The 18,127-nt window shown below is 48.9% G+C and overlaps 1 protein-coding gene across 1 annotated transcript in view; it reads left to right on the forward strand.

Annotated features, from left to right (window-relative positions):
- The window catches only part of PTPN13 (protein tyrosine phosphatase non-receptor type 13), a gene marked incomplete at its 3' end in the record, with an annotated part of 651,945 nt that overhangs the window by 534,415 nt on the left and 99,403 nt on the right, over positions 1–18,127 (forward strand). Inside the window, 1 exon segment of the mRNA XM_030190609.1 lies at positions 226–384. Coding sequence (XP_030046469.1) covers positions 226–384 — 159 coding nt within the window.

The following is an 18,127-nucleotide window of genomic DNA, read 5'->3' on the forward strand; positions in this document are numbered from 1 at the left end:
GACACCTGTTAATAAAATTATCATAGGGGTCTCAGTAGTGCACAAATGCTGTGGCAGAAATTTATTCCTGCTCCAAATTTGTGTGTGCTCTCCATGGACATGGCACTCATAATTAAAAACCTCATTTTTTCCAAGTGTGCTGGTTCTGAATGCTGTGAGATTTTCTTGTTTGAAAATGCAGTGCTTACCCTAATTTGTGTGCTGATGCATTCTTTTCTTCCTCAGGAAGTGGAACTCCATGTCACTATGACTAAATCAGAGCAGGGCAGCCTGGGATTCACTGTGATCAAAGCTAATGATAATGTTGGCTGTTACATTCATGATATCATTCAGGATCCTGCCAAAAGCGATGGGAGGCTGCAGCCAGGAGACAGGCTTATAAAGGTGAGGCACAAGCTTCTCCTACATTTGGCCAGTATAGGTCAGATTGGGGCAAAATACTAGGGAAAATCAAAAGAATTATAGCCTGGCCATAACAGCGTAACAAATTTTCTCCGAGGATAAGCAGGCTTATCTAGTCTCACAAGTGGGTGATGCCGACCCACGTTGCCCGGTCCGGGACTTATAACAAGTTTAAGTAGAGCTTTGTCGAGCGCAAGACACACTCCACCTCGCATGCACGCGTGCATTCCAGCCTGCTGCGAGGACACATCTCCTTAGTTCTTTTTCTACAGTGGTGAGGAGATTACTTATTTTTTTACCGTCTCCTCACAACGCTCGATCCTAAAGAGCTTTTCTGTGCCTTTCGGCAATCTTTTTCATCTAAAATTGTGTTCCCAGTTGTGGAACCTCCTTTTTGGTCTTTCCCATATTTTTTAGTTTATTTTGCCCGGTTTTAAGTTTCCTTTCTTTTCGTCATCGTTCGGCCGCTTTTAGGCCTTGACCGGCCGGGAATTTTCCCTTTGGTTTTTTTTGCCATGCCTTGCCCCTTTTTCAGGCACCATCGCTTTGTTTAATTTAGCTGAGGAAGTTTTTCTTTCCATGTCCATGAAGGTTCCCAGTGGCTTTAAGTGCTGTACCCTGTACAATCGGACAGTCTCTAGAAAGGACACCCATTCTTGGTGTCTACAGTGTCTTCGGCCTGATCATAGCCGCATTAACTGTGTCCTCTGTCTTCTCATAAATAAGAGGATACAGATTTACAGAGAGGTTCAATGAGAGATTTTTGGATCCGGTTCCTCGATGTCAGCATCAACATCGAGTGTGGCACCAGCATTGGGAATGGCGGTAAACATGGCTGCTGATAGACACTAGGAGCAGTGAAGCATCGAGTGGGTCTCCACCTGCCTTGAGGCTGCCTGCTGTGCAGGGCCCCCAGGACCATCCATCATCGGACCTGACCCTGAGGCAATGTGTGGATTTGACGTCCTTGTCAGCACTGAGGAGGCTTGGTGACATGCTTCAGGTGAAGTCCAAGAAGCATCATCATTGGTCACCCTCAATGCATGGTGCCGGGATCTCCTGGGCATCGAAGGATTCAGCACCTGGGAAGCATTGACACCAGGAGGGGCCGCTCCTTCTCCATAAAGGGACTACCAGCAGCCAAGACCCTACTCCTGTATCGACCCCGGCAGCTCCGCAACCGGCACCTGAACTGGTACCCCTGCTTTTCCCGGTGTCGGCCCGCAATGAGTGCATCCAGGCCTTGTTCCCTGAGCTGCTGGATGGCCTAATGCAATGGTGTGCATTGGCATCAGGGGTTCTTGTGCCTACCCTGCCAACTGTTGCAGCCCTGCTTGGCCCTCAGCCTGCGGTGCGGCCTCCAATGCCACATGCGGCTCCATTGTCGACTGCCATGGTGTTGACTGCCCCCAAGCCAGCACCCCTTCGATGTCGGTGGAGGAAGCTTCGCCATAGTCGAGGCGGGAACCGATTTCTTGACATCATTCTCGAGGGCATGGTTCCTCCACGTCGAGGCAGGTTTAGTCTCGACACTCCCATCGGGAGGCAATGTCTGACACTGAAGAGCAGCGCTCATGGGATTCAGAGGAGGATCCAAAGTACATTTCCTCTGACGAGTCCTATGGAATTCCCTCTGGACCGTCCCCTCCACCTGAAAGGAGAAAGTCTCTTCTGGAGAGCTTTTCATTCCCTTCTTTTGTCAATGAAATGGCTGATGCTATTTCCTTCCTTTGGATGCTCGAGGTCCTGGACTACACATCTCCTTGTAGGGAGGCTGTGACTGTCCCTCTCCACAAGTCACTCCAGGAAGTCCTCACTAGGAACTGAGAGTCCCTTCTGTTGCTGCTGGTCATGCCCAAGAAGATCAATACCCAGTATTGGATCCAAAGTGCACCTGGTTTTGATAAGCCTCAGTTACCTCACAATTCCATGGTGGTGGGATCTGCTCTCAAAGAGCCAGGAGATCCAGGGACTATGCCTCGGCGCCACCAGGGTGAGAAGCTAGAACCGTGGATTTTTTGGGAGGAAGATGTACCAAGTTTCAATGCTCATCTCCCGAATACAATAGTACCAGTTCTTCATGAGCATCCACTTGTGAAACTCAGTGCACAAGTTGTCGGACCTGGCTGAGACGCTCCCTCTGGAACAGGCCGAGTCACTTCACCAGTTGGTGAAGCATCAGAAGGTGTGTCAAAATTTCTTGGCCAGGTGCACTTACACCACTTTTGATGTGGTATCCAGGATCTCTGCTCAATAGCAATGCGCAGATTCTCAATGGCTTTGTGTTTCTGACTTGGAACATTCTATTCAGCAGAAGTTGGTGGATGCCCCATGTGAGGGGGATAACCTTTTTGGAGAGAAAGTTGAGGAGGTTGCTGACCAAATCAAAAAACATACCATCTCTCCTCTTCCCCACCGGGCACTTTCTGCATCTACCTCCTCAGCTAGGAGGACTTTTGGCAAGCCCAGGAGGAGTACCTATTATTATCAGGGATGTAGGTACAAGCCCTCGGCAAGCCAGCCAGTTCAGGCTCAGCCCCAGTGCGCTCGTTCATGTCAACAGCATGCGCCTAAGGCCCCTGCTGCTCCCCAGTCAAAGCAAGAGACTAACTTTTGACTGTCTCCAGCACAGCATAACTGCAGTAAAAGTGTCCATCCAGGATGACTTGCCAGTTGGGGAGAGGCTGAAGTTTTTCCACAAAAGTGGCCCCTTATAACCTCCAACCGGTGGGTTCTTCAAATAGTCCGTCTCAGTATGCACTCAATTGGTATCAAAAACCTCCAAATTGCCCACTAAGAGCTCATTCATTCAGCTCTCAGCACAGTCAGGTACTTGCAGAGGAACTCTCAGCCCATGCGGTCAATTCCGTTCCAGCAGGGGAGGAAGTGCGGGGATTCTATTCAAGGTACTTGTGCAGAAGAAAACGGAGGATGTGTCCCATCCTAGACCTAAGGGCCCTGAACAAATTCCTAGCCCGAGAAAAGTTCAGGATGGTTTCCCTGGGCACTCTTCACCCAATGATGCAGAAAAATGATTGGCTATGCTCTCTAAACTTAAAGGATGCATATACTCAAATCCCAATACTTCCATCCCACTGGAAGTATCTTTGATTTTGGCTGGGAACACATCACTTTCAGTATGGTGTGTTACCTTTTGGCCTCACTTCAGTTCCCAGAGTCTTCACCAAATGTCTAGCGGTAGTTGTAGCATCGCTATGCAGACTCAGAGTCCATGTGTTCCCATATCTCGACGATGGGCTGGTGAAGAACATCTCTTCAGTTGGAGCTCAGGAGTCCATGCAAATGACTATTCGAGCACTCAAGCTATTAGGGTTTCTTTTAAACTACCCCAAGTCTCATCTTCACCCTGTCCAACGATTGGAATTCATAGAAACCCTGCTCTATACACAGAAGGTTCGAGCCTACCTTCCAGATATGAGAGCAGACACTTGTGTCACGCTCGCTTCCATTATTCGAGCCTCTCAGCTGGTCACAGCTCGGCAAATGTTGAGGTTGTTGGCCCATGTGGCTTCCACAGTGTATGTTACACCCATGACATGTCTTCAGATGAGATCAGCTCAGTGGACCCTGGCTTCTCAGGGTGTCAAACCACGAGGAACCTGGAAGATGTTATCCAAGTGTCCCCTGAGCTTGTACATTCTCTTTAGTGGTGGCCCATTCGAACCAATTTGATTCTGAGACTTCCATTCCAAATCCCTCAGCCACAAAAATTGCTGACAATGAATGTGTCTCTCTTGGGATGGGGTGCTCATGTAGATGGGCTTCACACTCAAGGTGCTTGGTCCACCCAGGAAACAAATCTTCAGATCAATATCCTGGAGCTCCGGGCGATCTGGAACATTGTAAAGGCATTCAGAGATCAACTGTCTCATCAAATTGTACTCATTCAAACAGACAATCAGGTTGTAATGTATTATACCATCAAGCAGGGGGCACCGGATCACCCTCTCTGTGTCAGGAGGCCTTCCGGATGTGGCATTGGTCTCACCAGCATGACATGTTCCTTCGAGCTACTATCTGGCATTCAAAAAAAATACCCTGGCTGATAGACTAAGCAGGATAATGCAACCACACGACTGATCTCTCAATATGGGCATAGCCCACAAGATCTTCCGAGTGTGGGGCATCCTCTCGCTTGATCTTTTGGCCACTGAGATCAACCACAAAGTCTCTCAGTTCAGTTCCAAGCTTCAGGCCCATGACAGACTAGCGTCAGATGCCTTCCTCCTCAGTTGGGGGACAGGTCTTCTGTATGTGTATCCTCCCAAACCTCTAGTGGGGAAAACTTTGTTGAAACTCAAGCAAGACCGTGGAATTATAATTCTGATTCCGCCATACTGGCCGCGGCAGATATGGTTCCCTCCTCTTCTGGAGTTATCCTCCGAAGAACCATGGAGATTGGAATGTTTTCTGACCCTCATCACACAGAAAGAGGGGTCTCTTCTACAACTCAAACTCCAGTCTCTAGCTCTCACAGTTTGGATGTTGAGAACCTAGAATTTGCTTCCTTGGCTGTTTCGGAGGGTGTCTCTCGAACTTTGTTGGCTTCCAGGAAAGACTCCACTAAAAGGTGCTATTCTTTTAAATGGAGGAGGTTTGCCATCTGGTGTGAGAGCAAGGCCCTAGATCACCTTGCTTGACCCACACAGACCCTGCTTGAATACCTTCTACACCTATCAGAGTCTAGTCTCAAGACCAACTCCATAAGGGTTCACCCTTAGTGCAATTGGTGCTTATCATCTCTGGATATCTTTTAGTTGTTTGCTTCATGAGTGGTTTGCTTTTGTCAAAGCCCCCACCAGTGTCATGGGATCTCAACGTCATCACATAACTGATGAAAGCACCTTTGAGCCACTGAATTCCTGCCATCTGAAGTACTTGACCTGGAAGATCATATTTTTTCTGGCTGTTACTTCAGCTCGCAGGTCTGTGAGATTCAGGCCTTAGTAGTGGATGCACCTTTATACTATGTTTCTTCATAATAGGGTAGTCCTCTGCACGCACCCTAAGTTCCTCCCTAAGATTTTATCAGAATTCCATCTTAACCAGCCGATTGTCTTGCCAACATTCTTTCTCCAATCTCATGCCATCTTGGAGAAAGCACCTTGCATACCTTGGGTTGCAAAAGAGCATTGGCCTACTATATGGAGCGGACCAGGCCCAACAGACTTTCTGCCCAACTTTTTTTTTTTAAATCCCAACAGCATGGAGGTCGCCATTGGGAAATGCACCATTTCTAATTGGCTGGCAGATTACATTTCCTTCACATGCCCAGGCTGGGCTGGTCTGAGTGGCAGAAGCGGAGCCAGGTTGACGGCGCGGGGGGAGCGAAAGCGGCACGAGAGCGGACTTCCGCTGGCACCGGTGCACATTTTCAATGCAACATGAGACAAAATAGGGACCGTCGCCAGCAGAACTCCGTTTGGGCTCCCCTGGCGCCCCACCTAGCTACACCACTGCTGAGTGGGTCATGTCACAGCTCACAATATCAGAGCCATGGCTGTCAGTAGCCCACTTGCGGTCACCCTCCATTGAAGAAATTTGCAACGTGGTCTTCAGTCCACGCATTCACATCACACTACTGCCTTGATAGAATCGGTCGGTTCGGGCAGACAGTGTTGCAGAATCTGTTTGTGGTCTAGAATCCAACTCCACCCTCCTAGGCCCATTTTATTCTGTTCCAGGCTGTACTGTCATTCATAGTATCAGGTTAATCCATGTTATTTCCTCGCCATTGTGAGGCCCAATTATCCAGTGTTTGTTGTTTTTGGGGAGCCTGGATGCTAGGGATTCACTTGTGAGAATAGATAAGCCTGCTTGTCCTCTGAGAAAGCTAAGGTACTTCCTGTAGCAGGTGTTCTCCGAGGACAGCAGGTTTTAGATTCTCACAATCTGTCCCACTTTCCCTTGTCTCCTCTATTATTCTTACTTTATATTTGCTGTAGTATTAAACTAAGGAGACACGTTCTCGCTGCGGGCGGGAAGGCACAGATACATGCACGGTGGAGTGTCTCATGCTCCACAAAGCTCTACTTATACTTGTTATAAGTTCCAAACCAGGTGACATGGGTTGGTGTCACTCGCTTGTGTTATATGTCTTGCTTCTCTTCAACTACATAGATATGTACATTTCTTAATCATTGTTTATCTTAGACAATAATGGCTTATACACTCTCCGTTTCAAGTGAACCTCTAATAAAGTCTCATTTACCCAATACGAATCCAAAAGAATGTGCAGTAATTTACTTTCTGAGCAGGCTGTAGTGATTGAACAGGCTGTTCCTTTAAAGCAAAACAATCCATTCCTTATTATTCACATCCACAGATATATAGTGGATTTACCAACCCTACTGTGATTATTTTGCCTTTACATATATGTGGTATGATGTTATCTCACATAACGTTTGTAAATGTATAGTGGAGGGAAAACATGTATTTTTTTATAGGGTAATTTTATAACATGATGCCTAGATTAAAAGGGCAAGGGGGTACCTATTTTTATCCTGTTTCGTAAAGACACATAGAGGAAGCATAATCGAACGGGCCATCCAAGTTTTCCTGGGGACATCCTCGCAGGACGGCCCTGCGAAGAGGCGGGGAAACTGCTATTATCGAAACAAAATGGGCATCTTTCGTTTCGATAATACGGTCGGGGACGCCCAAATCTCAACATTTAGGTCGACCTTAGAGATGGTCGTCCTTAGGTCGTCTTTAGATATGGTCGTCCCCGATTTTCGGCGATAATGGAAACCGAGGACGCCCATCTCAGAAATGACCAAATCCAAGCCATTTGGTCATAGGAGGAGCCAGCATTCGTAGTGCACTGGTCCCCCGCACATAAATTCACTTCTTAAAGTTTTGACTCAGCCACTTTTGAATTTTAAGGAGCACTGCACTTAATGATCTAAACTTGAAGACAGAGCTCTTAGTCATTTCTTCAGCTCACATAGTTTCAGAGTTGTAAGTTTTGTCCTATAGGGATCCCTTTCTATACTTTTCAAAAGCAGGAGTCTCAATATGTATGGTGCTATCCTTCCTACTGAAGATAATCTTTCTTTATGTCAGTTGAACCAGTCTTTCAGTCTTTCCTCCTTTAGGAAAGAGGATGTGGACATGAGTTTAAAACCCTGTCTGTGGATTCGCCAGTTCTTAATGCATTACCTGGAAGTTTCTAATGAATTTCGTAGGCAAGACTAATTGTTTTCCCTTTTGAGAGGGTTAGGAAAGGACAGGCAACTTCTAAAGCCTTCAGTGCTCGGTAGTTAAATGGAATATTCTCTTCTGCCTGCATTTCATTGGTGAAGGGGATTGGTAACCTCATGGGTAAAATTGATTCAGTTTCACCAGATATTTGTAATGTCTCCACTTGGTCTTCACTACACATGTTTGCGAAGCACTATAAACTTGATGTGGCTGTGCAAAAAGACACAGCATTTGGGGCCAAGTATTAGGGCAAGTGTTCTGAATCACACCTATCCTGAGAAGTGCTCTGCTACATCCCACAGGTTCTAGACTGGTCTGGTGAGGATGATAAGGAAGGAGAAATTATGTCTTATCTTCTTTTTCTTCCCTTGAGTCACACCAGACTATTTCAGATTCCCTTTCTTCAATGCTGTTATTTCATTGGTAAATAAATAATATGTATGTGTTGCTTGTATTGTTTGTTTCTCAATCAAGTATATCATTCATATAGAGTTTTCTAACTGAGACCTCAGTATGGGGGATTCAAGCAAACCAATTATTATCGGTCAATGTTTGAGGATACCCTAATCGTCATAGGTCCCCCTATAATTTATTTTAAGACAAAAGTTTTTTCTGAACTATAGTACTTATTTGCTCTTTCTGTTTAATTATTTCTCCTTATGTTTGATAATTTAACAAAATATGATGTTACTTAGCTTTATCAGCTGAGTGATGGTGTCAGCCTCAGAGGGATATTGCTCCGACATGAATCATGTTTCACCGCCGTGCGTTTTTTTAAAAGCATGCCCCCTTTTAAACCAAGGCTGTTTTCTTTGTTTAAACCTTTTGGAAAGGCAGTCTGCAGTATACTTTCAAAACTTGTTCTGGGCTCTGATTGGCCCATGAGCTCAATTTAACTTGGCATAACTTCAACGAGGAAGATTTGGGTGGGATACCAGTGTTGGAAATGGTATTTCAAGCGGATGAGTCAGAGAAACTTGCTGATTTCATAGTAAACCTGGATTCTCCGAGGACAAGCAGGCTGCTTGTTCTCACTGATGGGTGACGTCCACGGCAGCCCCTCCAATCGGAAACTTCACTAGCAAAGTCCTTTGCTAGCCCTCGCGCGCCCGCGCGCACCGCGCATGCGCGGCCGTCTTCCCGCCCGAAACCGGCTCGAGCCGGCCAGTCTTCTTTTGTCCGCACTCGGTACGGTCGTGTTTTCGCCGTGTCGAGCCCCGGAAAGTCGACCTCGCGCGTCCAATTTGTTTGAACGTGTTTTTTTCCTTCGGGAAAGCTTTGTCCTTGTCGGGAAGTGCTCCGCAAACCCCCCGCCGGGTTTCGTGTAAATCCTCCCCGTACTTCCAGCTTTTTTGCCCCGGTAAGTTTTCTTTCGTCGTCGGGGTAGGCCTTTTTTCGGCCTCGGTCGAGATTTTTTCTCCCTCTAAATTTGGTGCTTCGAATTTCGCCATTTCGGCTTTTGATTTCGCCGGCGTGATTTTTCCGCCCATGACATCGAAGCCTTCCAGCGGCTTCAAGAAGTGCACCCAGTGCGCCCGGGTTATCTCGCTCACTGATCGACACTCGTCGTGTCTTCAGTGTCTGGGGGCCGAGCACCGCCCTCAGAACTGCAGTCTGTGTTCCCTGCTTCAAAGGCGGACTCAGGTAGCGAGACTAGCCCAGTGGAACGTGTTGTTCTCGGGCTCTTCGTCGGCATCGGCACCGGGATCTTCGAGTGCATCGACGTCGTCAGCGTCCAGACCATCTTTCTCGGCCGCCCCTGCATCGAGTGCATCGAGGCATCGGGCCTCTGCATCGGCGCCGAGACATCGGATAGCTGCATCGACGTCGGTGGTACCAGGACCTCGTCTGCTGATGTCGTCGGACGGTGGTGCATCGGGTGGAGTGCAGGTGAGGGCTGTCCATTCCCCTGCTGGTGGCGGTGAGCCCTCGGGTGGGTCTCCGCCTACCCTGAGGGCTCCTGCGGTACAGCCCCCCCGAGATCGACCTTCTTCAGTCTCGGCCCCGAGGAAGCGACGGGTGGATTCGACGTCCTCCTCGTCGGTGCCGGGGAGCTCCGGTGACATGCTTCGGAAGAAATCGAAGAAGCATCGACACCGGTCTCCTCCCCGTGTCGGCACCGAGAGCTCTGGGTCGCCGAGGGATTCGGCACCCAGCAGGCATCGGCACCGAGAGGACCGCTCACCCTCTGTTCAGGAGGTGTCGATGCGCTCCGCTCTGGACAGCCCGGAACAGCCTCCACGCCCGGAACAGGTACTGACGTCGACGCCTGCATCGACCTCTCAGCCTTTCTCTACAGCCGCTCTAAACGAGAGCCTCCGGGCCGTTCTCCCAGAGATTCTGGGAGAGCTGTTGCGCCCTACCCCTCCGGTACCGGCGGTGCTTGCGCCACCGGTACCGTCGAGCGTGGCGCCGGCTGGCCCATCGCCCAGGTTGAGGTCCCCGACGTCGGTACCGCGTGCGGTACCGACCGCGGCCACCTCCCAGGAAGGCTCCCCGACTACGTCGGCGGAGGGAGCTTCGCCGATGCGGGCGAGGGAGTCTACCTCTCGACGCCCCCATCGTGGACAGGGTTCCACGGAGTCGAGCAGGGCGAGGTTGCAGACACAGGTCCGTGAACTTGTGTCTGACACCGAGGGTGAGGCCTCGTGGGAGGAAGAGGAAGATCCCAGATATTTCTCTGACGAGGAGTCTGGGGGTCTTCCGTCTGATCCCACTCCCTCTCCTGAGAGACAGCTTTCTCCTCCCGAGAGTCTGTCTTTTGCCTCCTTTGTCCGGGAGATGTCTACGGCCATCCCCTTCCCGGTGGTTGTGGAGGACGAGCCCAGGGCTGAAATGTTTGAGCTCCTGGACTATCCTTCTCCACCTAAGGAAGCGTCCACTGTTCCCTTGCACCATGTCCTGAAGAAGACATTGCTTGCGAACTGGACCAAACCATTAACTAATCCCCACATTCCCAAGAAGATCGAGTCCCAGTACCGGATCCATGGGGACCCAGAGCTGATGCGCACTCAGTTGCCTCATGACTCTGGAGTTGTGGATTTGGCCCTAAAGAAGGCTAAGAGTTCTAGGGAACATGCTTCGGCGCCCCCGGGCAAGGACGCTAGAACCTTAGACTCCTTTGGGAGGAAGGCCTACCATTCCTCTATGCTCGTGTCCAAGATCCAGTCTTACCAGCTCTACACGAGCATACACATGCGGAATAATGTGCGGCAGTTGGCGGGCTTGGTTGATGCTCTTCCCCCTGAGCAAGCCAAGCCTTTTCAGGAGGTGGTCAGGCAGCTGAAGGCGTGCAGAAAATTCCTGGCCAGAGGAGTTTATGACACTTTTGATGTTGCGTCCAGGGCCGCTGCTCAAGGTGTGGTGATGCGCAGGCTCTCATGGCTGCGTGCCGCCGACCTGGAGAATAGAGTCCAGCAGCGGATTACGGACTTGCCTTGCCGGGCGGATAACATTTTTGGCGAAAAAGTCGAGCAGGTGGTAGAGTCTCTCCACCAGCGGGACACCGCATTCGACAAGTTCGCCCGCCGGCAGCCTTCAGCTTCTACCTCTACAGGTAGACGATTTTTCGGGGGAAGGAAGACTGTTCCCTATACTTCTGGCAAGCGTAGGTACAATCCTCCTTCCCGACAGCCTGCGGCCCAGGCTAAGCCCCAGCGCGCTCGCTCTCGTCAGCAGCGTGCGAATCAGCAAGGCCCCGCGGCTCCCCAGCAAAAGCAAGGGGCGAGCTTTTGACTGGCTCCAGCAGAGCATAGCCGACATCCAAGTGTCAGTGCCGGGCGACCTGCCTGTCGGAGGGAGGTTGAAAGCTTTTCACCAAAGGTGGCCTCTTATAACCTCCGATCAGTGGGTTCTCCAAATAGTCCGGCAAGGATACACCCTCAATTTGGCCTCTCAACCTCCAAATTGTCCACCGGGAGCTCAGTCCTACAGCTTCCAGCACAAGCAGGTACTTGCAGAGGAACTCTCCGCCCTTCTCAGCGCCAATGCGGTCGAGCCCGTGCCATCCGGGCAAGAAGGGCTGGGGTTCTATTCCAGGTACTTCCTTGTGGAAAAGAAAACAGGGGGGATGCGTCCCATCCTAGACCTAAGGGCCCTGAACAAATATCTCGTAAAAGAAAAGTTCAGGATGCTTTCCCTGGGCACCCTTCTCCCCATGATTCAGCAAAACGATTGGCTATGCTCTCTGGACTTGAAGGATGCCTACACACACATCCCGATACTGCCAGCTCACAGACAGTATCTGCGATTTCAGCTGGGCGCACGCCACTTCCAGTACTGTGTGCTACCCTTTGGGCTCGCCTCTGCGCCCAGGGTGTTCACAAAGTGCCTAGCTGTGGTAGCAGCGGCGCTTCGCAGGCTGGGGGTGCACGTGTTCCCATATCTCGACGATTGGCTGGTGAAGAACACATCCGAGGCAGGAGCCCTGCAGTCCATGCAGATGACTATTCGCCTCCTGGAGCTACTGGGGTTTGTGATAAATTACCCAAAGTCCCATCTTCTCCCAGTGCAGAAACTCGAATTCATCGGAGCCCTGCTGGATTCTCGGACGGCTCGCGCCTATCTCCCAGAGGCGAGGGCCAACAACTTGTTGTCCCTCGTCTCGCGGGTGCGAGCGTCCCAGCAGATCACAGCTCGGCAGATGTTGAGATTGCTGGGCCACATGGCTTCCACAGTTCATGTGACTCCCATGGCCCGCCTTCACATGAGATCTGCTCAATGGACCCTAGCCTCCCAGTGGTATCAGGCCGCCGGGGGTCTAGAAGACGTGATCCACCTGTCCACGAGATTTCTCGAATCCCTGTATTGGTGGACGATTTGCTCCAATTTGACTCTGGGACGTCCCTTCCAAATTCCTCAGCCTCAAAAAGTGCTGACCACGGATGCGTCTCTCCTGGGATGGGGAGCTCATGTCGATGGGCTTCACACCCAAGGAAGGTGGTCCCTCCAAGAAAGCGATCTACAGATCAATCTTCTGGAGTTGCGAGCGATCTGGAACGCTCTGAAGGCTTTCAGAGATCGGCTGTCCCACCAAATTATCCAAATTCAGACAGACAATCAGGTTGCCATGTACTATGTCAACAAGCAGGGGGGCACCGGATCTCGCCCCCTGTGTCAGGAAGCCGTCAGCATGTGGCTTTGGGCTCGCCGTCAAGGCATGGTACTCCAAGCCACATATCTGGCAGGCGTAAACAACAGTCTGGCCGACAGGTTGAGCAGGATTATGCAACCTCACGAGTGGTCGCTCAATTCCCGTGTGGTGCGACAGATCTTCCAGGCGTGGGGCACCCCCCTGGTGGATCTCTTCGCATCTCAGGTGAACCACAAGGTCCCTCAGTTCTGTTCCAGGCTTCAGGCCCACGGCAGACTGGCGTCGGATGCCTTCCTCCTGGATTGGGGGGAAGGTCTGCTGTATGCTTATCCTCCCATTCCTCTGGTGGGGAAGACTTTGTTGAAACTCAAGCAAGACCGAGGCACCATGATTCTGATTGCTCCCTTTTGGCCGCGTCAGATCTGGTTCCCTCTTCTTCTGGAGTTATCCTCCGAAGAACCGTGGAGATTGGAGTGTTTTCCGACCCTCATCACGCAGGACGAAGGGGCTCTTCTGCATCCCAACCTCCAGTCCCTGGCTCTCACGGCCTGGATGTTGAGGGCGTAGACTTTGCCTCTTTGGGTCTGCCAGAGGGTGTCTCCCGCATCTTGCTTGCTTCCAGGAAAGACTCCACTAAGAGAAGTTACTTCTTTCATTGGAGGAGGTTTGCCGTCTGGTGTGACAGCAAGGCCCTAGATCCTCGCTCTTGTCCTACACAGACCCTGCTTGAATACCTTCTCCACTTGTCTGAGTCTGGTCTGAAGACCAACTCCGTAAGGGTTCACCTTAGTGCAATCAGTGCATACCATTACCAAGTGGAAGGTAAGCCGATCTCAGGACAGCCTTTAGTTGTTCGCTTCATGAGAGGTTTGCTTTTGTCAAAGCCCCCTGTCAAGCCTCCTACAGTGTCATGGGATCTCAATGTCGTTCTCACCCAGCTGATGAAACCTCCTTTCGAGCCACTGAATTCCTGCCATCCGAAGTACTTGACCTGGAAGGTCATTTTCTTGGTGGCAGTTACCTCGGCTCGTAGAGTCAGTGAGCTTCAGGCCCTGGTAGCCCAGGCCCCTTACACCAAATTTCATCACAACAGAGTAGTCCTCCGCACTCACCCTAAGTTTCTGCCAAAGGTTGTGTCGGAGTTCCATCTGAACCAGTCAATTGTCTTGCCAACATTCTTTCCCCGTCCTCATTCCTGCCCTGCTGAACGTCAGCTGCACACATTGGACTGCAAGAGAGCATTGGCCTTCTATCTGGAGCGGACACAGCCCCACAGACAGTCCGCCCAATTGTTTGTTTCTTTTGATCCCAACAAGAGGGGAGTGGCTGTAGGGAAACGCACCATATCCAATTGGCTAGCAGATTGCATTTCCTTCACTTACGCCCAGGCTGGGCTGGCTCTTGAGGGTCATGTCACGGCTCATAATGTTAGAGCCATGGCAGCGTCGGTAGCCCACTTGAAATCAGCCACCATGGAGGAAATTTGCAAAGCTGCGACGTGGTCATCTGTCCACACATTCACATCTCATTACTGCCTGCAGCAGGATACCCGACGTGACAGTCGGTTCGGGCAGTCAGTTCTTCAGAACCTGTTTGGGCTTTAGGATCCAACTCCACCCCCCGAGGGCCCTATTTGTTCTGTTCCAGGCTACACTCTCAGTTAGTTGGTAAATTTTTTAGGTCAATCTCAGTTATGTCCTCGCCGTTGCGAGGCCCAATTGACCAATGTTGTTGTTTTGAGTGAGCCTGGGGGCTAGGGATACCCCATCAGTGAGAACAAGCAGCCTGCTTGTCCTCGGAGAAAGCGAATGCTACATACCTGTAGAAGGTATTCTCCGAGGACAGCAGGCTGATTGTTCTCACAAACCCGCCCGCCTCCCCTTTGGAGTTGTGTCTTCCCTTGAAGTGTATTGTCTTGCTACATACTGGACTGGCCGGCTCGAGCCGGTTTCGGGCGGGAAGACGGCCGCGCATGCGCGGTGCGCGCGGGCGCGCGAGGGCTAGCAAAGGACTTTGCTAGTGAAGTTTCCGATTGGAGGGGCTGCCGTGGACGTCACCCATCAGTGAGAACAATCAGCCTGCTGTCCTCGGAGAATACCTTCTACAGGTATGTAGCATTCGCTGGACGTAATGGGGCAGTTCAGCAAACTGAAGAGTAGCAAATCTCCTGGACCGGATGGTATACATCCTAGAGTACTGATAGAACTGAAAAATGAGCTTGCGGAGCTTCTGTTAGTGATATGCAATTTATCCTGAAAATCAGGCGTGGTACCGGAAGATTGGAGGGTGGCCAGTGTAACGCCGATTTTTTTAAAAGGTTCCGGGGAGATCCGGGAAATTATAGACCGGTGAGTCTGATGTAAGTGCTGGGGAAAATGGTAGAGGCTATTATTAAAAACAAAATTACAGAGCACATCCAAGGACATGGATTACTGAGACCAAGTCAGCACGGCTTTAGTGTGGGGAAGTCTTGCCTGACCAATTTACTTCAATTGTTTGAAGGAGTAAACAAACATGTGGCCAAAAGGGAGTCGGTTGATATTGTGTATCTGGATTTTCAAAAGGCGTTTGATAAGGTACCTCATGAAAGGCTACAGAAGAAATTGGAGGGTCATGGGATAGGAGGAAATGTCCTATTGTGGATTAAAAACTGGTTGAAGGAAAGGAAACAGAGAGTGGAGTTAAATGGGCAGTATTCACAATGGAGAAGGGTAGTTAGTGGGGTTTCTCAGGGGTCAGTGCTAGGACCGCTGGTTTTTAATATATTTATAAATGATTTAGAGATGGGAGTAACCAGCGAGGTAATTAAATTTGCTGATGACACAAAGTTATTCAAAGTCGTTAACTCGCAAGAGGATTGTGAAAAATTACAGAAGGACCTTACGAGACTGGGAGACTGGGCGGCTAAATGGCAGATGACATTTAATATGAACAAGTGCAAGGTGATGCATGTGGGAAAAAAGAACCCGAATTATACGTCATGCAAGGTTCCACGTTAGGAGTTACGGACCAAGAAAGGGATCTGGGTGTCGTAGTTGATAATTCACTGAAACCTTCTGCTCAGTGTGCTGCTGCGGCTAGGAAAGCGAATAGAATGTTGGGTATTATTAGGAAGGGTATGGAGAACAGATGCGAGGATGTTATAATGCCATTGTATCACTCCATGGTGCGACCGCAGCTTGAGTATTGTGTTCAATTCTGGTCGCCGCATCTCAAGAAAGATATAGTAGAACTGGAAAAGGTGCTGCGAAGGGCGACAAAAATGGTAGCGGGGATGGGACGACTTCCCTATGAAGAAAGACTAAGGAGGCTAGGGCTTTTCAGCTTGGAGAAGAGACAGCTGAGGGGAGACATGCTAGAAGTATATAAAATAATGAATGGAGTGGAACTGTGAAGCGTCTGTTCACGCTTTCCAAAAATACTAGGACTAGGGGGCATGCGATGAAACTACAGTGTAGTAAATTTAAAACAAATAGGAGAACATTTTTCTTCACCTAACGCATAATTAAACTCTGGAATACATTGCCGGAGAACGTAGTGAAGGCGGTTAGCTTGGCAGAGTTTAAAAAGGAGTTGGACGGTTTCCTAAAGGACAAGTCCATAGACCGCTACTAAATGGACTTGGGAAAAATCCACAATTTCAGGAATAACTTGTATAAAACATTTGTACGTTTGGGTAGCTTGCCAGGTACGCTTGATCTGGATTGGCCGCTGTCGGGGACAGGATGCTGGGCTTGATGGACCTTTGGTCTTTTCCCAGTATGGCATTCTTATGTACTTATATACTGGCTTTTGCCTCAGCCAGGAAGAAAAGAGAGTAGGATCTCCTTGCTGAGGCTCTGAGAACAGTTATATGTCCTGATGTTCCCAGGTACTTTTTAGAAAGTAAATAAATGTTTAGTTTTATAATTGATCCATATTTCAGTTACCTGTTCTTGTATGCTGATTGCACTTTTCTGTTCATTGTTCAATATTTTTAAGACAATAAACAATTTTGAGTTTATTGCCTCTGCTTGTCTGGACTGATAAAGAACCTGGCAGTTTCTGTGCTGGGTCTGTGAGTGCTTTCTGGGAACTGTGGGACCACTAGGAGTGTGGCCCAGTAACCTAGAAATCACTGGGGATAATTTGAGAGTGGGAGACTCACCCAGAGGCGATTGTGACCCAGTCGGTGGGAGGAGGGTGCTAGTGTAGAGCACAAGCGGAAGGTGCAGGCGGACCTGAGTTGTGCTGGGGATAGACCCTCTAAGTGGCCGTGGGGTAACCCCTGGTGGGTGGCTAGGCGTTTCATGACACTTTCAATATAGGAAAAGTATCAAAAATTTTACTGAAATCACAACCAGAGGCTGTTCTGATCTGATTCTCTATCACCAACTCAAAGGAGTTGATCATATTTGTCTGACACAATCTGCCTTGGATCTTAAAACCTAATAGATTCAAGATGCTTTGATACGCATTTGTTTAGAATAGTTTCCATTAATTTTCCTTCTACCATAAGGAAGATTAAACAGTATCTAATTTGCAACCTTCTCCTTATTACTGCTTTTATAAAGAGGGACAGCATCCACTGATCTCTTGTCCTTTGAAACCACTTCCATCTACAAAGATATAATTCGTGTCTTGCCTGAAGGTAATATCATATCTTTAGATGATATTGCCAAGAAATCTCCAAACCAGACCAATTTTGTTTATTTAATTTAAAAAGTTAATATTCATCCAGTTATCTACTAAATTGATATATTTTTGAATTTGTACAGCTGTGTCCTCAAAAGAATCTAGCGTAGGACATAGAAAACTATCATCCACCTAAGATAAAATAAATATTCCAAGACTTGATAAATACTTCCCCAGTGAGCTCAAACATTAGCACACGTAAAAGGATCCCTAAATAGTATAGGCAACCATGGAAATCCTTGAGGAACTCCACATTTAGAAAGCAAAAAAAGAGATTCTATGTCATTCTTCCTAACATATCTCTTATTTTTCAAAAAGCCCTCAAACCTGTTAAAAACCTTACCAGTTATCCCTAGCTTGCTAAGCCTCTCCAATAACAAAAGATGATTAATTGTATCAAAAGCCACTGAAATGTTGAATTGCTGGAGAAAAGTTTGTTTCCCTTTACTTACATTTTCCCTTATTTCTGTTAGCAGTATGAGTATAATCAAACATATGTTCATCATCTCCATTAGTCACCTGTCCACTGGATTTCTAGTATCCTGTTAATGCACATTTAAATGCAGTTCCTTCTGCTTCATTGGGCTTCCTGCTCCTGTCTGAGATAAAACTGCAATGCCATGAGCCTTTATTCATGGCTACACAGGATTGTATTTTGAAGAGAGGGAGTGACTCCTTCACATATGTCTTTTTTTTTCATTGTAGAGGGCCACAAACTACACCTCCTTTCTGAAT

This window comes from Microcaecilia unicolor, chromosome 2, assembly GCF_901765095.1.
Source record: "Microcaecilia unicolor chromosome 2, aMicUni1.1, whole genome shotgun sequence".
NCBI lineage: Eukaryota > Metazoa > Chordata > Amphibia > Gymnophiona > Siphonopidae > Microcaecilia > Microcaecilia unicolor.